This window comes from Aotus nancymaae, unplaced genomic scaffold (genome assembly GCF_030222135.1).
Source record: "Aotus nancymaae isolate 86718 unplaced genomic scaffold, 86718_ANA_hifiasm-v0.15.2.pri h1tg000029l, whole genome shotgun sequence".
Taxonomy (NCBI): domain Eukaryota; kingdom Metazoa; phylum Chordata; class Mammalia; order Primates; family Aotidae; genus Aotus; species Aotus nancymaae.
In genome coordinates this window covers 21,940,152-21,964,210 of record NW_026988442.1, presented here as the reverse complement: position 1 = coordinate 21,964,210, position 24,059 = coordinate 21,940,152, and the positions used below count along the sequence as shown (strand labels likewise).

General features: G+C 37.8%; 1 protein-coding gene across 12 annotated transcripts in view; it reads left to right on the top strand.

Moving 5' to 3' along the window:
* Positions 1–24,059, top strand: part of PTPRT (protein tyrosine phosphatase receptor type T) — an 832,297-nt gene that overhangs the window by 562,464 nt on the left and 245,774 nt on the right. For all 12 annotated transcript variants that reach the window (XM_064382448.1, XM_064382446.1, XM_064382451.1 and 9 more), the window contains exon 11: positions 20,436–20,709. In XM_064382448.1, the coding sequence (XP_064238518.1) occupies positions 20,436–20,709 (274 nt within the window). The remainder of the gene's footprint in view (positions 1–20,435; positions 20,710–24,059) is intronic.

Sequence of the window (24,059 nt, the reverse complement as noted above, 5' to 3'; positions counted from 1 at the left end):
ATTTAAACAAATATTTTAATTCATTTAAAATATTAAGCCTATACATATTAATATAAAGCCTCATACTAAGCCTAAACATATTAATATAAATAATATATTTCTATTTTCCCAAATAATAAAGTTAGGGTAAAGAGATACAGTTTCACATTTTGTAAATCTTTTTAATATCTGGCTTAGTAGAAGATAATTGGATTATCATATCTGTTTCTGTGTTTAATCTGTTGCCATGAATTATTTTGGTTGAAATAAAGAAAATCCAGTATCACATAGATACATAATTGGGAAAAAAAGAAGGAATATTTTATTAGCCATTTAAGATCATTGTGGGTATTCTTCTTTCATATGACACCATAATTCAGAGTGGTGGCTTCCTGAAGTTTAGTTGCAACGAAGTATCAGTAAACCTTGTATACTCTTTTACATTAAAATTTATATCTATCTTGCACTTGAGTGGATTTTTGGCTTTACATGATTTTGCAACATTATGCATTGGTCATTTGAAAAATATTCATGGATTTATTTTAAAAATTCCAAATGTTAATATATCTCATTATACCATATCAAAATATTGCATTTGATGCTATCACCAGAATCACATCATTAGAATTTTTAAATATTGAAGACCTTTCCAGTTCACAGTGGCAGATACAAGTTTTCCAAATTCTAAGTTTCACTTGAAAGCTCCTTTGTACAACAAATACTGTCAGTTTTCTTTACAGTGACAGACTTTGATTATTCTGGAAAAAATGTTTTCCAGATATTCAGATCTTTCAAGAGTTAAAACTAAATGTGCCCCATGAAAAATGTGGCTACTTTAGCATGCAATTTGAACAATCGCAGAAATGTTTTTTTTCCTGAAGAAACCATAGTACTTCAACAAGCAGGAGACATGGACTCGAGGGTTGAGATTTAATAAAATTAATGCTTTTACTGCTTCATCGAGGATCTTCTTAAGTGAAACTGGCATTTTTGCTTTTATAGCAAGTTTGTGGTGGTGAAGTATATAATGACAAGTACAGTTGGGTACCACTGCCTTGAGTTAGGCTGAGGCACCAGCAGTATTGCCTACCTTTGCAGAGTCAATGTTAACAAAGTAGAAAAAGGCAAATGAAGTCTTAGCATTACTATTACAATTAGGTCAATGTTACAGAATCATTGGGTCTTAAGAACTCCCACAGGACATCTCTGGAATTTAGTGTATATAAGAATATCTTGGTGGGTGGGTGCGGTGGCTCATGCCTGTAATCCCAGCACTTTGGGAGCCTCAGATGGGTAGATCACAAGGTCAGGAGATGGAGACCATCCTGGCCAACACGGTGAAAACCCATCTCTACTAAAACACAAAATCTAACTGGGCATGGTGGCGCACACCTGTAGTCCCAGCTACTCAGGAGGCTGAGGCAGGGGAATTGCTTGAACCTGGAATGCAGAGGTTGCAGTGAGCAGAGATCACACCACTGCACTCCAGCCTGGTGACAGAGCGAGATTCTGTCTCAAAAAAAAAAAAAAATATATATATATATATATATATCATGGTGAACCTGTTCAAATTTACATTCCCAAGCCTCACATCCAGGGATTCTTGATGGGAATCCAGAATACACAGGCAATTCTGCTGTTGGATGGATGAGAACCTACAGTTCTCTGTGCATACATGATTATAACCTCAGTGCACTTCTGCAAACCTTAACAGTGGGTTACATCTTTCCATAAGAAAAATGTTTCAACTGATGTTATCATCTTTCTCTTGCATTTGTTTGCCCTATCTGGCAAATAAATATGCCTGCTATTATGATTAATTTAATGCTTAATTAGTAATTATTCCATTTACCTTTTTAGAGCTTAAAAGGGCTTTTTGAAGGTAATTGATTTTAGATTTTAGACGTTCTTATTAAAAAAAAAAAAAACTGCTTAGAGAGATTTCACCTGACACTTTCCTTAAGCAACTGTCTTTGTTACAAGGAGAGACATCCAGACCCCCTACTGATTACTCTTTTAAAAACAATAGCGTCTTCCTCTGTGAAAGCTTCGCCATGGGTTCTAATCACCAAGTTAGGAGCTGAATCCCCTTGGAAGCTAGTCTTGTTTAACTTCATTTTTTTTTATTTGCTCCTCTCACCATGTAAGGTAACTTTAGAAAACAATGACATTTCAACTGAGAACTTGACAGGAGTACAAAAGGGTTGCTTCCCAGGATGTCTGAGGTTTGAGAGGCCTGGAGTAAAGAAAACAGTCTGGCCTTCCACTAGGATACCGAAAATGCTTCAGAATGTTTATTAGAAAACAAAACAAAACGAAAACCAGGAAGCTTTTCAGTTCCCTGACACGTTCTGTTTCACATTTACTGCTTTTCAAAATTTAATGTGCAAATGAAGTAACTTGGGACCTCTTAAAGTACAGAGTCTAATTCAGTAGATCTGAAGTGGGGCCTGGGACTCTGCATTTCCAACACATTTTTTTTTTTTAGGTGATGAAGATGCTACTGGTTTGTGACCACCTAGGACCGGGGCCCCTGCAGCATTCTGTTTCTCCCAGTTATTGTTGGTTAGCACCGTTTGCTTTGAATCAATAATAACAATAATAATAATGTTTATTGTTTGTAGGGATGGGGTCTCACTATGTTGCCTAGGCTGGAGAGCAGTAGTGTGATCATAGCTAACTGCAGCATTAAACTTGATCCTTCCAAAGCATTGGGATCACAGGCGTGAGACACTATGCCTGGCCTACACAAACTACATAGACTTGCTTAAAGTTATTTTTTGAATGAGCTATTAGCATTAGCTAATAGAGCTATTGGTCAGTGTTATTTTATTTTGTTATTTATTTTATTTTATTTTATTTTATTTTTTGAGATGGAGTCTTATTCTGTCACCCAAGCTGGAGTGCAGTGGCGTGATCCCGGCTCAGTGTAACCTCTGCCTCCCGGGTTCAAGGGAGTATCCTGCCTCAGCCTCCCGAGCAGCTGGGACTGCAGACATGCACCACCATGCCCAGCTAATTTTTTTGTATTTTTAATGAAGATAGGGTTTCACCATATTGGCCAAGCTGATCTTGAACTCCTGACCTCAGGTGATCTCCCCACCTTGGCTTCCCAAAGTGCTGGGATTACAGGTGTGAGCCACTCCTCCCATCCAGTTATTTTTAAACTGAGTCAAATATCTTTTATACATTACTGGATTCTTGACTGGTTGAAATTATACTTTTCAACATGAACTTAGAAAATAGCACTTCTGCAATCAAGTAGAGATGGGTTCTATTTAGTAAATGTGAAATAGTCAACAGTGCACAGCTGGGTAGAGTGTATTAGGCATAGATTATGCAATTGTCACTCATGTAGAGAAATCCATCATCAATTAAAAATAATACTACAGCTATTTTGTAACATATTACATTAAAAATTACTTACAAACTATTTTCATATTCCTATCTTTGATCCTCATCACAGTACTAAGGTAATTCATACAATGTTATTTTATTTTAAATCATGTTGAAGTTAGATTCAACACAAAATAATACCTGCTTATATATAAATGATAGGAAAAATTTGAAAATACTAATGTTTGGGAAATCTTCCCCATTTTTATTCACCAAATTAAAAAAAAATAGGCCTTTTATAATGTTGATCTTCCCTGATAATGTTGCATCCTACTTTTGCCACATGTTATGATAGCTATTACTATTTTAATGATGTTTGGGGAGTACTTATTCTTTTGTTTCTTCAAGTAGTTAACAGATTTTCTCCACACCATTTACTGAATAATCCTTCCAGTCTTACTGAACTGTGATGTTGCCTGTGTGTGTGTGTGTGTGTGTGTGTGTGTGTGTGTGTGTGTGCGCGCCACTATATTCTTGGTTTATCTATACTGTTCCGTTGAATCTGCATCTCCATTAATCATTGTGTCTGCATCACCCATTTTAATATAGCTTTACAAAACATTTTAATATCTAGTCTTCCTATTTCTTGTTGTTCAAAATGTTCTTGGCTATTTTCACCCTCTTAAGTTTCCCTGTGAATTTTTAAATCCCTTTATCATGTTCTCTAAACAATCCTCAATGGAATTGGTCTAAATTATATTAAGACTATCGCTTAATCTGAAATGATTATATATATTAACGTGAGCTTTTCCACACTGAAAGAGAGCAAGGCTGTCCATTCATCTGAGTCTTCACTAATTCTCAGGACAAAGGCATTGACTCTGTCATGTAGATTCCATCTTTGCTACCTTGTTAAAATTGTTTCTTACTAACGTTAAGCTTGGCCTTCTGCTATCTTTCCCCCATTTGGTTTTTGCTGGTATTTAGGGAAACTGTGTGTGTATTGTGTGTGAGAGAGTATGTGTGTGGTGTGTGTGCTTTTTCTGCATCTCATTTGCTGAAACCTCTTGTGAGTTTCTTTAATTAAGTTTTATTATCTTGGTTTACCAGCTAATAATTACACACCATCTATGAATAATGATAATTTTATGTCCTCCTATTCCATTTGCAATAGCTCTTATTTTGGTTTTATGTTTTGTTGCATTGGGTAGAGCTTTCTGGGCAATGTTGCCAAATAATGTGAATAGCTGAACTTTTTGTCTAAATTCCAACCTCAAACACTAGACCTCCAGCAAATGTCTCTTATGTATAATGTTAGTTGTAGATTTGAAATAGGTACTTTAAAATCTGAAAAGGAAAACGTATTTCTATTCTATAGTTTATGACTTTTTTTAATGAGTGATTTTATCAAGTGCCTTTTGGATATCTACTCATGATCATATTTTTTTCTACTTGGATTTATTTATGTGATATTCTTCTAGATTTTCTATTACTAAACCTATCTTGTGTACCTGCAGTAAATGATGCACTTATGGAGCACCAATTTAATAGTATATTAGAGGAATAGTTTGTGACAATTTGTGATGCTTTCTCTCTTTTTCTGTCTGATGTAATTGTTTCCATGACATGGGAATTATCAGTTCCTGAAAAGATTGAAAGAACTCATTGGAAAAGCCATCTGGCTCTAGCGTTGTTTATTCTAATTTTCTTTTTATGGAATGCTTAATTAATTTATTGTCATTCTTTTTTGTTTAGTAACAAAGCCTTTTCAGATGCTGAAAACAGGTTTGGTCCTATCCCATAAGCATTAAACATCATTGTTCTCACAGTAATAGCTTCTAAAGAGTAGGAAATTGTGGTTTTGATTTTCTATTTGGTATGAGAATTACTTATAAGGTGTCATATAAGGTAAGTTCTTATTTTCCGCAGTTGGAGGTTTTCATTTGTGCAGAATTTTGATTTAGCAATTTCTGGTTCATTCCCATTATATATACAGAATATAGCCTATACCTTTATTTATTCAGATAATTTATCGATTTTTCTGTGTGTCTTTTGTCATTTTTATTCTCCATACCTGATATGATTTTTTAAATATAAAAATATTGTTTCCTTCTCTGTCATATTTTCTGGGAATAGGTTTTCTAATTGGTTGGTTTTTTTTAAAATTCTGTTTTAGACATTTCAAATTTACATATAGACAAATGTGTCATTTTTCTTGTCTTTTGTAAATTGTTCTATTATTAAGCTTAAACAACTCTCTTCCACCCAAGATTATCTTGTTCTTTGGTTTCAAACCTACAGGATGTTGCAAGAATGGTACAATAAACATCCACATATCCTTCCCATAGATTTGTTAGCTGTAAGCATTTTGCCATATTTAGTTTTTCTCTCTTTCTCTTATCTCCCAAATGGTTATTCAACCATTTGAGGGTTTGTAGTAACCATGACTCTTCAAAACGTTTAGTTTGTATCTCCTATGGAAAGGTCAGTCTGTTACATAGCCACAAAACCATCATCACACTCAGGAAATTTTAAAGTGACATAATGCTGGTATCTAATATATAGGTTATATTCAGATTTCCCCAACTCTCCCAATTAATTGTCCTTTAAAGCTTTTTAAAATTAATCCAGAATCCAATCAAGGATCACACATTGTATTTAGTTGGCATGAGCATCCTGAAATTTTTCAATAAATAAATAAATTCTGAACTATTGGAATATAATGTGGTTTTTCATATGTAGTGAGGTTTTAAATTTGATGATTTTTCTCATAATTATGAAATTTCTCAAACACTAAGTGATAAAATTTTCATTAATTTATGTTGCTTGTATTTTTATACATAAAATTATCTGTTTCTCTCTCTGACACACACATACATGCACACACACATCTATTTCATTTTTATTTAACTCATACTCTAGTACCCATGGTTTAATCATTGTAACTTCATAATACAACTTAATATCCAGTAGTGGTTTTTCAGCCTCATTCCTTTTTTTTTTAAGTTCTTAACTATATTTCCCATTTTGAACAAAACAAATCTTACTGGAATTGTCAAATTATGGTCATCCACATCTTTAGGGCTCACAAATATCACCTAACTGGCTCAGATTTTATACAATATGCTCTTTCTCAAAGAAAATAATACATCAATTTGGCAAGAATTGACACTTTTACAATATATGATGCTTTCCTCCAGGACTTCAGCATTTCTGTCCATTTATTCATCTTCAGTTCAGCACAATTATTTAACACCCACTCTACCAAGCCGTGTGCTAGGGGCTGGAGATAGTCTTTTAAATCATTCAGTAGAGTTTTATTTTCCTTCCACTGTCAGTCCTGTATGTTTCTTATTTGTGTTATCCTTAGCTATTTTTAAAGGACTCTATTTTAAAAAGCTTTTTCATTACATCTTCTGGCTTGTTTTTCATGGTGTACAGTGTATTTATCTCTATCTTCTACAAAACTACTTTACTGAATTCTTTTATTAATTTTAAAAGTCTTTCAGTTGATTCGCTTCGATATATTAGGTCTAGTCATATTATCCACAAATGATGATGAATTGCTTTCCTTTCTAAAATGTATGTCTCTTCTGTTTTGTGTCTTATTGCATTGGTCACAATTATTCCATTTTAGATGCAAGTTCTAGAAGTAAAATGATTTGCTCGGCATGGCAGACAGAGCAGTGAGTGTAAAGCCAGTACCAAAACCTCCATCTTGCTTTAGCAAAGGTCATCAAATCAAGGTTATCTACCCAAATATTACCTAACTGGCCCCATATCAATCCAGTTACTTTTTTCCCAAAGGAAGGTTGACATTTGCAGTGCTTACAGTTCTCTCTTAAAGGACTTAATCTTTTAGGTGTGCTAGATAATAATAAATGATACAGATAAAAATTAAGCAGGAAAGTGTAATTGGTTATACTGTGGATTCAGGTTGCTATTTTAAATAAAGTGGTCAGGGCAGACTTCCCTGGCAGAGGTGATAAAGTAAGCCTTCTTAAGTTGCGTATCTCCAAGGGAAGACCATTCAAGGAAGAGGATAGCAACAGCAAGGGCCTTGAAATGGGACAATGTCTGGGGTGTTCAAGGAACAGCAAAGAGGCCAGTGTCACTGGAGAAGAATTAGAGAGTAAGATCAGAGAGTTCTTAAGAGTGGGACTTGTAGACATTATAAAGATGTTGCATTTTACTCTTAAGTAAGGTGGGAGCCATAAGAGCTTTGAGCAGAGGTGTGTCTTAACCTGAGTCATGTTTTTAAAGGATCATTCTAGGCACTGTTTTGAGAATAAATTTTGGGAGGCAAAAGTGAAAGCAGGGAGACCAGTTGGGAGGCTATTACAATAATCCAGTCAAGAAATGATGGAAGCTTGGTCCAGGATTGTAGCTATGAAGATGTTGAGAAGTAGTCAGATTCTGAATATATGGTGTATTGAAACTGGAGCCATGGGAGTTGCTTATGGACTGAATCTACGGTATTTTGAAAGAGAGAAGAGCCATGATTGAGGAAAAACTTACTTGGATGCTTCAACTAGATTTTTATGATTCCTTTACACAACATGTTTGTCTTCCTCTAAATTTCTACACAAAATTCACTTTCATTAAATGTATCAAATGCAATTCAATCATAGGAGAAGGGCCCAGATAAAAAACAAAGCCACTCTTTGGTGTCTGATTCAGTAGCATTGTAATAACAATGCATGCAGCAATTGTGAAGGCTCCAGCCAACTTTCATGGAGCACTTTCTAGAATGCACTTTCTAGACATGTGATCTCAGTCTTTGCACTGCCTTGTAGGCTCCTACCTTCCCAGAATCCTTCTCTGGCAGAGTTCTTGCTACCCTCACTTCACTGGATTGTGGCAAACAGTTAATAATCTGTTTCTCCTTTCTGGGCTCTAAGCCCCCAGTACCCAGTGGCCAGGTTACATTCACATTTGAACCTGCTATTTTCACTTTATTAAGTTATCGTCACCCAATAAATATCTGATGAATAAATGTATGAAAGGTAGACAGACAGGGCAATAGGTCACCAAACTAGTCAGAGGCAAAGCAAAGATGCACGTGCACTAACTCTGACACTAGTCTGCCAAATGTGCACCTCCTCCTATTTCCTTGTCTCCTCTGAGAACTATTTTGACTAGGCAAATAGTGAGTAAAAGCAGGAATTCCCAGAGCCTGGGAAGAAAGGTTGGCTAACTAAGACATATCATTGTAAATTTCAGCTCCATAGTTCTGAGTGACCTTTAAGCGGGGAATGTAATTGCTAAGCTAGATTCTGTTGGGGATTACAAAGCTCACACTTGTTTCTTAGCCCATCTTGTCCAGTAAAACCAATGGTTTATCATAGCATTTTGTATTAAAATTTGTGCATACTTAAATACCAAAGCATTGACTTTTGAAGTGAGAAAGGACATTCAAGATTATTCAGTCTGTTTCTCTTAACAGCTTTATTGATGTATAATTTACATACCATAAATTAATCTATTTTAAATGTACAGCTCTTTAGTAAATGTATAGGATTGTGCAACTATCACCACAATCCCATTTTAGAATGTTTTCATCACACCATAAAATCCCCTAGGCCCATGTACAATTGATTCCTATTCCCACTTCCAGTTCCGGGCAATTGCTAATCTGATTTCTGTATCTATGACCTCGCCTTTTCTCTGTGTTTGATGTGAATAGAATCATACGGTCTGTAGTCTGTTAGTCTTCTGCGTCATATTTCTCTCACTTAGCATAATGTTTTGGAGCTTCATTCACGCCGCAGATTGTAGCAGTAGTTCGTTTCTTTTGTCACTGAATACTATTCTATTGCATAGATATACCACATATTGTTTACCCACTCACCAATTGATTGATAACCATGTAGATGGTTTTTATGTTTTGGCTATTATAAATAATGCTTCTATGAACAGTTTAATTCAAGTTTTTGTGTGGACGTGTCTTCATTTCTTTTGGGTAGATATGTAGAAATGGAATAACTAGATGAATAGTAGTTTCATGTTTATCTTTCAAGGAACTAGCAGACTATGTTCCAGAGTAGCTGTACCATTTACCTTTCCAATAGCAACGTATGATGTTCCAGTTTCTCCACATTCTTTCAAACAAAATGGTTGTCTGTCTTTTGTCTGATGGATTACAGTGAGTGTGTGTGGTGATTTCTCATTGTTGCTTTAATTTGTATTTCTTTAATGAGTAATGATGTTGACCATGTTTTCGTTAGTTTATTAGCCATTTGTGTTTCATATTTGGTGAAATGTCAACTCAAATCTTTTGTCATTTAAAAATTGGGTAGTTCATCTTACTATTGAGCTGTAATGTGTCATTATGCATGTTAGGTATAAGCCTTATCATATACATCATTTGGAAATATTTACTCTCAGCATGTGATATTTGTTTTAATTTGTTTAGTAGTATTTTTGAAGTCCAATTAAAAGATACCATTATTGCTATTTTAATCCTTTTTTTTTTTTTTTTTTTTTGAGACGAAGTTTCGCTCTTGTTACCCAGGCTGGAGTGCAATGGCACGATCTTGACTCACCACAACCTCCGCCTCCTGGGTTCAGGCAATTCTCCTGCCTCAGCCTCCTGAGTAGCTGGGATTACAGACACGTGCCACCATGCCCGGCTAATTTTTTGTATTTTTTGGTAGAGACGGGGTTTCACCATGTTGACCAGGATGGTCTCGATCTCTTGACCTCATGATTCACCTGCCTCGGCCTCCCAAAGTGCTGGGATTACATCTTTTTTTCTCACTAATAAATCATGCTTTCAGGGTTGTATGTATATACTTTATTTCTAAACAAAGATTATGAAGATTTTCTTCTATGTTTTCTACTAGAAGTTTTATAGTTTTAGCTTTTAAATTTAGGATTATGATCCATTTTCTGTTCTTGAAGGTTTAAATTTAGATTTTTACATGTGAATATTCAATTGACCCAGTACCATTTGCTGAAAAGACTATCATGTTTCCATTAAATCATCTTGGCACCTTGTCAGGAGTCAATTGATTGTAAATGTAGGAGTTTATTTCAGGACCCTTAATTCACCTTCCTTGACCTATAAGTTTCTTCTTCTGCCAGCATGCCACTATATTGATTTTTAAAATTTGTGAAATCTGAAACTCTAAGTCCTACAACTATGTTCTTGTTTTAAAAATTGTTCTATTAGGGACCCTTGCATTTCCATATGAACTTTATAATTAGTTTGTTTTTACAGTCTCCTGGGATTCTGACAAGGATTGTGCTAAATCTATAGACAAATTTGTAGATGATTACCATCTTAACAATATTGACTATCCCAATCTATGAACATGGAATGTCTTTCTGTTTATTTAGATTTTATTCAATTTATTTCAGCAATTTTTGTTTTACTTTTCTATGTACAAGTATTTCATTTCTTATGTTAAATTTATTTCTAAGTATTTTTGATGCCATTGCGAATGGAATTGTTTGTTTAATTTCATTTTTAGATTGCTCTTTGCTAGTGATAAGAATATAGTTGATTTTTATATTGATCTTGTATACTATGACTTTGTGAAAATTGTTGATTGTTGTAGTTGGTGTAGGGTGTGTGTGTGTGTTCAAAAGTCTTAGATTATCTATATATATAGGATAATACCATCTGCAAATAAAATGTTTTACTTCTTCCTTTCCAATCTGGGTGACATTAATTTATTTTTTCTTATTTCACTGGCTAGAATCTCCAGTACAATGTTAATCAGACATCCTTGTCTTAATCCTCATTTTGAGAGAAAGCATTCAGTCTTTTACCCTTGAGTATTATGTTAGTTTTACATATTGTGTGGTTGGCCTTTATCTGGTTCAGAAAGTTCCTTTTTATCCCAACTTTCTTTTCTATAGTACCCTTTATCATAAATATATATTGTATTTTATCAAATGATTTTTCTCCATCTTTTAAGATGATTATGTGATTTCCATTTTAATTTTATTAATATGCTATATTGGCATTAATTGAGTTTTAAAAATTAAACCAACCTGTATTCCTGGGATAAATCTCACTAAGTTATTTATATAATCTATAGGTTATTAGGTTCAGTTTGCTAATATTTGGTTTACCATTTATCTATTTCCATGAGTAAAGGTGCTGACATTTTCTTTTGTTGTATATATTTCTCTGATTTTGGTATCATAGAATGAGTTGAAATGCATTCACTCCTCTGCTATTTTCAGGAAAAGTTTGTGACAAATTAGAACTATTTCCCTTTCAAATATCTGATAGACTTCACCAGTGATGCCATATGAGCAGGACTTTTCTTTGTGGGAAGGATTGTAGTTGCTAATTTAACTATTTCAGTTGTTATGAGTCTATTAGAATTTTCTTCTTTTTCATGAGTTAGTTTTGGTAAGTTATCTATTTCGTCTATATTGTCCATGTTCTTCAGCATAAATTTTTTTACAGAATTTTTGCAGTCAGTAGTGATGCCCCCTCTTTTACTTCTGATTTTGGTAATTTATGTCATAAATCTTTTTTTTCTGGTCAATGTAAAGAGTTGTCAAATGTGTTGATCTTAAAAAAATAGTTTGTTTCATTGATTTTTCGGCCTTGTTTTATGGTGTCTTTCGTATTGATTTCCACTCTGATCTTTATTCCTATTCGTTTATTCTTTATTCTTGTTGGGGTTTAGTTTGCTCGTATTTTTCTACTCTCTTAAGACGGAAACTTAGATTTTTTTTTGAGTTCTTTCTTCTCTTATAATACTGGTGTTTATAAATTTTTCTCCAGCAACTCCTGACATGGTTGATATTGACAATATTGTCTAGTTTAATTACTGCTTTTTGGGGAGAGCATGTGCCAAGCTACTCATTCTACCATTCATGGAGGCCCATCCCATAATTTTTAACTATGAGGAAGCTGAGCCATATAGAGATTATTTTAGGTTGAGTTCTCTCAGAAGCAGACCTATGAGCTAAAGATTTGAATAAAAGTGATTTATTATTAAGGGAGCATTCTCAGTACAAACCATTAAAAGACAGAGGGAAGCAGAACAGGGAAGATAAAGAACCCAAACCAATGTGTGATCCTCTGTAGAGTGAACTGCACCTTGAACCTGTTCCCTTTGAGTCAGAGGAGCAGGATTTTTCCACTTCTTTCTAAGTCAGTCACTGGAAAATGCTACCCTCGAATCAGAAAGGGGTATGAGTTAGGGGAGATCAAGACTTACATTCTCAAGCCCTCTTCACCAGCAAAGAAGTCTTCAGCAGTTTTAAGGCAACCCTCTGAAGAGGTCTTTGATGCCCCTATTCACAGCAAAGCACACAGAAGATGGGAGATGTCCCTCACTACAAACTGGGTTCAGTGTATGCTGCTCAGGTGATGAGTGCACCTAAACTCACAAATCACCACTAAAGAACCTACTCATGTAACAAACATCACCTGTTCCCCCAATAACCTATGGAAATATTTTTTTAATTGTGTAATTATGATAACTTAAGATAAAAGATGGACACATAAACCCAGAAAGAGGGATTAAAAGGGACAATAATTGTATCCTTTTGCAAGATTAAGTGTCTTGCCCAAGGTCATACAGGTAGCTTGGCATTAGTAGATCCTGGATTACAACCTGAGTTTGTACATGCCAGCATTGTGTTTTAATCAGCTTTATTAAAATCCATTAAAGATGTGTTACATAACTCTTTGCTTTACTAAACAGATTTTACTTACTGTTGATTAACCATTTCTGATGACTAGAGGCATCACTCTCTGTGTCTGAGTCAATTCTAATGCCAGTTTTTACTATGTGGGACCTTTCCCCATAGCTCTCCTGGTCAGCACAGGGTGCTGAGGTAATCTAGAAAAATATAGAGACAAAGCAGCTTCCTACTATCTTGGGAAATGGCATTAACCCTGCCACATGAGAGACAGCACATGACAGACAGCAAAGTTAAGCAAGCCTCAAAAAGGAGTGCATTTACGTGTGTTCCTGTGGCTCCCTATCATGGCCATGAACAGCCAAGAGCTACATGTTCCTATCAATCACTTAGTCAAGCAACTTTTGAAAGAAGAGATATATGGAAACCATTTAATTCTCAGTCAGTGTGCTTGAAGCAAGTTTTTGTACATTTGGTTATTCTCAGGAATGTCAATAGTAAGGGCTTCTTAGTGAACAAGTTTACTAAATCATTAGACCTCCTGGAATAGTTTAAGATATATGATATTGGGAGCCTTTTGTATATAATATAAAAATTGTATGTCCAAACCAACCAAGTTGACTAGAAGATGAATATCTACAAGCAAAAAGCTTTCTTCCATTGATTTTCAGTATTAAATCAGAGGTTGTTCTTGCAGAAGAAAAGAATGGTAAAAGATTCACCAACATTTCATTGATGATCACGTTATGATTGTTTAATTAGGGAAATGCTTTTTCTTCGTTTTTCAAATTTTATAAAGTGTTATATTTTCCTCGATATAGAATTTTTTTGTTGTTGTTTAGAAAGTATTTAGTGGAGTAAAGTAAAGTTGAGGCTTAACCTTCTGTGTAATAGAAAGCAATATCGTCTTGTAGTTAAGATTGAGGGTTCATGAGTCAGACTGCCTGGGTTCAAATCTTAGCTCTAGCAATCAAATAACAGTGTGACCCTGGAAAAAAAAATTTGAGCCTCTCTATGTTTTTGTTCTTTTAATTTGTCAAATGATGATAATCGTATCTGCCTCTTAGAATTGTTTTAAAGGTCAAATGAGATAATAAATGAAATAAGCTTAGCATATTGCCTAGTAGGTGGTTGGAATTCAATAAACATTTTCTGGTGGGCGGAGGCATCATTGCAGTACGCAATAGTGAGAGCTATGATAGAGGTGTGGAGAAAGAGCTATGAGAACAGGAGAAACCAGCTCTGGTTTGCAAGTCAAGAGAGAAAGCGTGATATCCGATCTGAATCTGGATTGGATGAGGAGGTCTCAAGATGGAGAAGAAAAAAGGCATTGTGGGCAGATGGAACAGCAGGTAGAAGGACGTTGAGGTGTGTGGTGAGAATTGACTTGATATGCACTTAAACTTTATTTGGTAATTTTTTCAATTTTTTTTTAAGAAATACTTAGTGAAAAATCATTATGTGTCTAGCTAGTATGGTTTTAGAAGCAGTGAACTAGATGGTAAGATCTCAGACCTCATGAAGCTGGCAGCCTATGTGGGGGCAGGCAGCAAAGCCAGTAAACAAATAATTAAACATGTTTCAATTATGTTAAAAGCCGTGGAAGAAATAAATCAGGAGGTATGGTGTACAGTGACTCAGAATCCTGGTAATTATGTATTAATGCTTTGGTGAATTTAGAATGACTCAAATCAGGGTTTTCCGAGGGAGTGAGAATACTGAAGGGGAATGCCCTTGTTGACTATACGGGTACAAATATCAGAATAATATCAGGGCAAGGATATAAACATCAGAATCACCTAGGTTTGTGATTTCATACCTGCACATTAAACTATCTAGAGAGCTTTTTAAAAAAGTACTGAGGCTAGGGTCCCACCCCTAGAGATTCTGATTCAGCTGATCTGTAGCAGAGCCAAGGAAGAAGCATTCTTTTTTTTTTGAGACGGAGTTTCGCTCTTGTTACCCAGGCTGGAGTGCAATGGCGCGATCTCGGCTCACCGCAACCTCCGCCTCCTGGATTCAGGCAATTCTCCTGCCTCAGCCTCCTGAGTAGCTGGGACTACAGGCATGCGCCACCATGCCCAGCTAATTTTTTGTATTTTAGTAGAGACGGGGTTTCACCATGTTGACCAGGATGGTCTCGATCTCTTGACCTCGTGATCCACCCGCCTCGGCCTCCCAAAGTGCTGGGATTACAGGCTTGAGCCACTGCGCCTGGCCTGGAAGAAGCATTTTTAAAGCCCCCAGGTGATTGTAATATGCAGCCACAGTTGAACAACCTGTTGATTTTGAGCAACCCTCCGTTGAGCATCTGAGATGACTATTCACTGCTCTCACTTGAAGGATCAGTGATGGAGAAGCCACTATGATTGGTGAGAAGCTATCATATCTCTCAGCTGAGTAGTGCTGGAAACAAAGGTTGAAAAATACCTTGATAAAATAGGTCTCTGATCTTTTCACAGGTCTCACATGGTCATTGTCCAAAACTGCCATGTCAGAGCCACTCTTGTTGGCCACCCAGACCCTGTCACCTCCCCTTTTCTGCTGTGTGCCCATCCCCCAGCTTCCATGTGCCTTGATGTAAATGATTCCCTGGTGTGACCTGCTGTGGGCTGTTGCCATTAAGAAACCAGAGCCACCTTGTCTGACCCTCACACAGAGTTAGAAGTGCCTTAGAGTTTATGTCTCTCTGGGGCAGCCATAACCAATAACTGACAGGCACTGGCAGTTCAAAAGCCTTTGGTTTGAGATGAGACAAACTCTGGGGGTATAATTTATGCTCCACAGCTCCCCATGGGATCAGGCTAAGACTGGGACTTTACCTGATATCACACCCTTGCTCCACTTCCTCCCATTTTCTCTCTTGCTTCTCTCACTCCTTTACTAGTTTATTCTGGGACTCCTTCCTCAATACATCATTTGCAGTGAAAGCTTGGCTCAGGGTCTGTTTCTGGAATAACCTGAACTCAGACATGCCTCATTCTGGGAGAACGTGGACTAAAATATGCATCTTTCTGAAGGTGGGCAATTTCTACCTGTGAGCTAAAGCATACACTCCATCTGTCACCATATTTCAACCTTCTGAAAGGATACAGCTCCTGGCTAGAGACTTTTCTAGATATACAACGTGGGCCACATTAACTGTTATTGATGGAAGGATGCTCTGATAGGTCCCTGGTCCCCCTCAGTGGAATCTGGTTTGAGAATCTCAAGCCACCATTTAAGCCATTCGCTTAGGGAGTAGAGAGAGGGAGATAGTCAAGCAGCAGGGTTTTCCAAAGCCTGTGGAGAAGTCCTGAAGGTTTTTGCCTTGGATGGGCAGCAGGAGATACTGAAAGTAAAATTACAAACTCTCCTTGACCTTACAGAAGTCACCTTAGAGTGAATGAAGTGAATTGGGGGCACAGCATAGCTCTTAAATTCTTGCAAGAAGAGATCCTTGGGATAAGTAATGAAAAACAATGCCCATCTTCTCATTGGGAGAAACAGAGACTGTGTCACAAGAGGATAAAATATATGAGTAAATGCTATGTGTTGGGCTGTGAGTGTCTTACGTTACTCTTCTTTCATGTTATTAGAATTTTCCTACTAAAAACAATTCCCTTCTCTTTAAAAATGTTCCTGAATAGTTTATTGAAACCACGTTTTTTGAGCTGGAGATATGACCCCAAAAGGGAGGTCATTCGCATATGGATATGATTTTATCATTACTAGCAAGCTGAAAAGAACATGCTCTTAGATTAATGTATTCTCAAGGGAATGAGAATGAAGCTACTACAAGAAATAAAAATAATACTCAGTTTCTTGTTTCTTTCCCCCACCCTTTCCTAAAAAGTGTCAGGAAAGGAAAATTATACAACTTGCAAGTGCTGTTTCTTCTCTCCCTGTCTTCAATCAGAGTTCTGTGGTCTTTGAGAAAGGCTGGATCCACTGGCAAACAGATTTATCTAACAACATGATTTAAATTTTTCTGACTGCATTGCAGGTTTGCTTTTGAATGGACAGGCTGCAGATGCATGGGCCTGGAGGAGTTGCTGGGTATATTTTGGCACAATAATCACAATCATATGTGAACCATATGTTGACTGCACAGTTTAAACCAAAAAAATATATATCCTTTGCTATTCTTTGTGATTTCATATGGAGTTGGTTGGGATAGAGCTAAGCAGTTTAGAACGCCAAGTTAAAAAAAATGCTTGGAAGGTCCTTTATACATTTTATTGTTTGTAGGAAGAGAAGAAAAATTGAAAAAAAATATATATATATATAGTAAGGATACTGAGCTATGAATGAAAAGTTTGAGTTTCTACTTTTGCTGCAGTTTGACCTTCATGAGTCATTTGACCTCTCAGCCTCAGCCTCCTCATCTGTGATCTGGCTGCTGAGTTTGGTTCAATTAACAAGTGGATCCTCAGTAATCAGATTGGTGGGGAGAAAGAGCTGATGAGGATATACAGGCTGACCCCACAGAGATATTATGGCTCTCTCTAAAAGACGTTGGCAACATTTGAGTGTTCAGAGCCCAGTAAGAACCTGTCTTCTTGGTGGCCACAACTGTGGAATCTTACATCAGTCATGGACAGTAAATGAGTCCAGCCATATGGCTCCTCTTGATCCATCCCATCACGGGAGGGCCAGAGACAATAGGAAGTGGTTCAAGGAGGGGGATTCAGTCCCAGGGAAGCTCCCAAGGCTTCAGGGGTCTCAATTTAGAGGGGAAAAATGATAGAAGGATTTAAAGTAGAATGAGAAGACTGTCTGAGAAACCAAGACAAAGGCCTTATTATGTAGACATGATCAGTCCAAGTGGTGATAGGCCGGCCCTCAGAAGAAAGTAGGAACCCCCAGCTCTTTCCAAACCCTGGCCCTGGGAATGAGGCTGCTGGCTCCTTCTAATCTGCTCAAGAGGATATGAGGGCTGCATCGGTTACATGCTCCCAAATCCAATGCAGTGTTCTTAGATGCTATTGATAGCTTCAGCAGGAGAGCCCAGGAAGTTGTCTGCTTCATGAAGTCACTCTTTTGCTTTTGCCCTTTCCCTCACAGATCAGACCCTCAACTGGTTGAGCCACTATTAGCATTCAAGGCAAATTCAAAAATTTACCTGAATATATTGTTATATATAAAGCAGTGCAGGTCCTGAAAACTCTGTTACAAGCACCCCTCCACTTCTGCCCTGCAACCTCTAGGTTTGGGTTAGGTCCTTGTGCTATTTTTCATTGACTGCTTTGAGCTTAGCTGTCCTGATAAACACTGGAATTGTACAGTTGAGAAGGACCTCAGAGTTGAGGAGGAAATGATTATTGAAATCATAATTTAAAGATTTTTTGACTTCAACAGGCATTATGAACATACATAGATGGTACACACCCACACACACTTGGGGATGTTAAAACATTCTCAGATGTTACGCACACTTATTTAGAAGTCTAAACACTCAGGTTAGCCACATTCATCTGAATGTTATGTTCACTCATTTGGAGTTAGATGCCGGGGTAATACAGATCCTCACTTGGAAATCGTGCACCTTCAGATGTGGTGTGCATTTTTTGAGAGACTGCCCAAATCCACTCACATGTCACTCACATGCACTCTGAATTGTCAGGTTCTTACTCAGATGTGTACATACTACAACAGGCATGGTCATTGAGCTGCTGCTTACCTGCACTCATCTAAGTGTGGCATATACTCATATGCCCATCCCTTCCTTTTTGCATGCCTGAAAATTCCCACGCTCGAGAAAATTCAGGGGAAAACTTGTCATATTGAATGTGTCACATTTTCTTAGGGCAGTTCTCCATAGCCTTTTTTCCTTAATGAAATAGTCCTGTGTCTCTGTCATTTCCCAAGCTGTACTCCTTAATCAAGTGTCTTTAGATGGATAGTCTGATTGAAGGATGGTAGCCTGCAATGTGTTTCATTTTTATAAACCATGTGCTGGTTCACTATGCCTTGTTTAAATGATTGGTTTGGGCCCCCACTCCTGCAACCACCTCATTAATTCACAGAAGTCTCCTGTGGGCACTCTTTGGGCAATTGATCTTTTGTTTTAGATCATGAGTCCCAAAGATCTGTGCAATAAAGCTCTTCTAAAAGAATAACATTTATTCAAGAGAAATATAAACTGTGGGGCATTCAAAGAAATTGAACAATGTTATCCAACTTACAAGCTTTAAAATAACTGTACAAAGAGAGTCTAACATTGGATATCATTTGATATTCAATAAAAGATCAGTCATCCCTATTCACACACTAGCATCTTCTTACATCCTTCTAAGTTGAAGGGAACAATATCAGATTACTAGGCAGGAACTCAGGGCAATCGCTGTTTATCTGATTAGGGTTTCTGCATCCAGCCAGATTTGGTTTTATGCTTGCTTTCAGTTTTAATTCAATCCAATGTAATTCGTTTGAACAAGCATTCATTGATCACTTGTTGGGTGGCAGGCATCCTGCTGGGCAGTGTGGGGCGGGGGTGGAGAATGATGCATAGATAAGTAAACCACAGTGCCTACTTTGTAAAAGGTCACAATCCAGCTAGCGAAAGAGTAGTCCCATCTCATGCTATTGGAAAACAAAGCAGGTGGAGATTAGGTGAGCTCTAGGGGAACTACAGAGGGAGGATTCATCCAGACTGGACATATCTGGACAGGCTTTATAGGGAAGTGAAAGGTGTGCTCAGCCTTTGGAGGAAAACAGAAGTGGCCAGGATGCAGGGCACTGCAGTTAGAGGAAGCATAAGTCAGTAATGGCACAAGGTGAGATCCAAAAGATGGCTGTGCAATAGCATTGAGTCTGGAGTGGCTGGAAGATGGGAACACCAGGAGAAGACCTTCTAACCAGAAGACAGAAGACAGGCACAGAGGGCTTCAAATGCCAAGATGAAGACTTTAGATTGTATAATTTGGACAATGGAAGCCCTATGAAAGTGTTTGAAGAGGGAAAGTGCTACCTGACTGGGACACATATGATTAGGATGACTGATTCATAAATCACATGCATTAGAGGCAAAGAGACTAGTTGAATCTGGATAGGTGGGAAAGAACCCAACCTAGGCATCATCAGTGGAAGGAGAAAAGAGAGGTGGGGCAGATGCAAACCTCCAGAAGTCAAATCAGCAGACTTGATTAGAGATGAGGAGTGAGAACTAAGGAGTTAAGAACTAAGGATGAGCACTCATGAGGATGATTCAAGTTTGGCCACTTGTCCGATGGTGCTACCATTTACTAAGAAAAGAAATGTAGAAGGAGGAGCAGACAGGTTTGTAGGGGTTGGGGCTGAGTGGAGTTTGGATGTATCCAGTGTGAGCTGGCTTTGAGACAGCTAAGTGGAAATAAAGTTCTATAATATGGTAGGTTTGGAAATCTGAAGCTCAGGACTAAAGTTTTGTGGTAGACAGAAACAATGTTTCCATATAGGAGAAGCTGGGTTGACATCATGAGAACTAACAATCTCATTCTTCCAGAGAGTTGCTGATCCATCTCCCTCTCCTCTTTCCCATCCAGTGTTTATCAGCTGGTTGTCAAGGAGGAGCGACTTCAGAAGTCACGGAGGGCAGCTGACATTATTGAGTGCTTTTCGGTGCCTGTGAGCTATCGGAATGCCTCCAGCCTCGATTCTCTACACTACTTTGCTGCTGAGTTGAAGCCTGCCAACCTGCCTGTCACCCAGCCATTTACAGTGGGTGACAATAAGACATACAATGGCTACTGGAACCCTCCTCTCTCTCCCCTGAAAAGCTACAGCATCTACTTCCAGGCACTCAGCAAAGCCAATGGAGTAAGTATGGCCACATGGAGGCCATTCCTTGCCTTGTTTGCATTTTCTCATTCTCAAATGATAAGTCAGAGGGGCTCTAGAGCAGAGGTTAAAAAACTAAGGCCCAGGGGCCAAATCCTACCTCATGCCTTTAAATTAAAAAAAAAAAAAAATACAGCCATGCCTGTTTATTTATGTACTGTCTGTGGCTGTTTTGATGCCTAACAGTAAAGTTGAACAGTTGTAACTGAGACTATATTCCCACAAAGCCTAAGATATTTATTATATGACTTTTTATGGAAAACCTTTGTACACTCTTGTATTAGAGTATAGAGATGATGCTTTACCTGAGGAGATTACATGACCTCTCTGAGCTTAATGTCTTCATATATAATAATAATATCTATCAGTTTGTTATCTAGGAATGCACTAAGCGTGGTTTAGTTGATCCGTGATAATACCCACTTTGTCATTACCATTGGTCATGTTAGAAAATAATTTTTCTCCAAAGACAAGGTAACCATTGTGTCAAATATTTCTTTGGTCAAGGATTGGTGCCAGTCATAATACCAGAAAACCGTAGGGCTGGAAAGGATATCAAAGGTCATTCAACAACCCCAAACACACACAAAGCAACAGTTCTATCAATATTATAACACCAATTAACTGGCATTAGTGCTTATTCTGGAATACCTCCAATGACAGAGAACTCACTTATCTCTGAGGCAGCTTTACTGTTTTCTAGAATAGGGAGTGGGCTGTGTCTCTAAGGAGGCTTTCCAGTGTACTTACTGAAATATTTTCTGTTGAAGTTTGTACTCATTGTTCTTGATTCAGACTCTTAGGATTCTACAGAACCAATGCAACCACCTTCTTGGTTTATAGTCCTTCAGTTACATAAGATCTTTTCTAACGCCCTTTTCTCCTTTATACAAACATGCTCTTATGATCCTCTTTTCTGCAAGCTAGATATCTTTAGTCTCTTTTATTATGTGAGTTTGTATTTTTCATCCAAGTGGTCATATTTCTTTTAACAAACATCTAACAAACACTGACAAATGCTAAGCCCTACAGTTCACACTAAGGTTATGTAGTATGTGCCCTCCAAGGGCTTATAGACATGTAAGGGAATCTGTCATGTGCCATGTTATGCAGTGTATACCATGGAGAACTGAGAAGCTTGCTGGAGAAGGGAAGCCTGAGACAGAAGCAAGATTCAGTGAAGTCTGTGGGGAACAGCCTGCAGGCTCTGGGTGGCCAGGATAGAGCGTTTAGTCTGTCAATGGCAGTCATTGCTTGGTGAGAAACCTGGATTGAGGAACTAATTAACATTTAGAATGTCCACATACCCATTTAAATTCCACCGTGGTATTTCAGTTCTGCATTTATTACCGGTTCAAGCAACACTCCTCACAGAGAGCATAAGACTACAAAGAGAAGCTGCCAGACTGCCTTCCACCTGTCCATCTGGTCTTCCTGCTGCATGAAGTACTAGGATGTATTGAGCAGGAAGACATAAAAATTGGCAGAAGCGTCTAGGGCTCATCTTGTTCTCGGTTCTCAGCATCCCATGCTGGCCAGTTTGTCAGTTCAGCACAACTCTAAGAAGGTGTGGCTTTCCCTGCTCTTGGCATGTGTCAAAAGGTGTGGTTGAGTTTTTGTGCTAGAAAGAGAAAGAAGTAGCTTCACTTTATTCTTCCCACTAATATACTCATAAAATCTAGAAATAGAACATATCTGTGGAACCCAGGACACTAGCAAATGCACATCAAAAGCAATTTCCTCACCATAGGAGTGGTTGGTCCTGAGCCAACCACAGAGGTTTTGTTACAGGAAAGGGGTCCCAGTCCAGACCCCAAGAGAGGGTTCTTAGATCTCATGCAATAAAGAATTCAGGGTGAGTCCATAGAGTAAAGTAAAAGCAAGTTTATTAAGACAGTAAAGGAACAAAAGAATAGCTACTTCATAGACAGAGCAGCCCTGAGGGCTGCTGGTTGCCCATTTTTATGGTTATTTCTTGATATGCTAAACAAGGGGTGCATTATTCATGCCTCCCCCTTTTTAGACCATATAGGGTAACTTCCTGTTGTTGCCACGGCATTTGTAAACTGTCATGATGCTGGCGGGAGTGTAGCAGTGAGGTCTACCGGAGGTCACTCTCATGGCCATCTTAGTTTTGGTGGGTTTTAGCCAGCTTCTTTACTGCAAGCTGTTTTATCAGCAAGGTCTTTATGGCTTGTATCTTGTACTGACTTCCTATCTCATCCTGTGACTTAGAATGCCTTAACTGCCTGGGAATGCAGCTCAGTAGGTCTCAGCCTCATTTTACCTAGCTCCTATTTAAGAGGGAGTTGCTCAGGTTTAGACGCCTCCGACAGTTTTGCTCCCCAAACATCACATCAGAGACCTCCTTCTTCAAGACACAGGGATTTCCCATAGAGAAAGAAAAAGTTTCTGACTCTGAAACTGCCTCATCTCAGAAGCAGTTTTGACACTGCTTCAGAGTTGAACAAGGCCATTTAATTGCCTGTACCTTCTACTCCACACCTTGCATATGTGCTCTTGCTGGAACTAAGATTCCCAGTAACAAAACAGGCAGGAATGGAATTGGGTGAGTGCTTATGCGACGTGTCTTGCCGGTACAGTTGACCTCACAGGAATAGAGAAAGGAAAAGCAATGGGGGCTGGGCACTCAGGAGGCTGTATTTTTCTGGCAAAGGAAAAACTATACAGTTTCAAAAGACTGTCTTTAGTATTACATTTTACTGAAAAGAGTTGGGTCAAAGGGTCATAGAAGCAGAACAGCCATTCTCAGCCTAACAAATCTCTGCCTGGTCCCTCTCAGATTTTTCCATCTCATAAACGGCAGCAGACAATGATGTTAAGCCTGGAGGATTTTTTGAGGAGAAAGTGTTATAACCCACAAATTCCTTATCAGCCAAGTTGTTGTTCTTGTGCAAATACATCAGAAAGACATTGTTAGTATCCAGGGACTGCCACATTCCCTGCTTCTAATAAATCATTCACAGAGCAATTGACTGAGCAATGAATCAAAATAAAGAAATCAAGAATTGAGAAATGTAGAATACAAAGACCCACAGTGAGCATAAAACTAATTAAACATAGCATTAATGCTCAATAATGGCTCTAACTACGTTACCAAATGGAAGGTTAATGTAAAACATAACTACTTGAGGCAAAGAAGCATAATGTAAAAAATTAACGGTTCCAATCTGGATCCGTAATTCACTATTTTGTCAACAAAAACTAAGACAGAGTTGGAAGATGGATGAATGTAAATAAAAATCTGCTCATTTTCTCATGTTAGGCAAGAGGGAATATATAACTACTGTGTTATTTCTGATACTGCG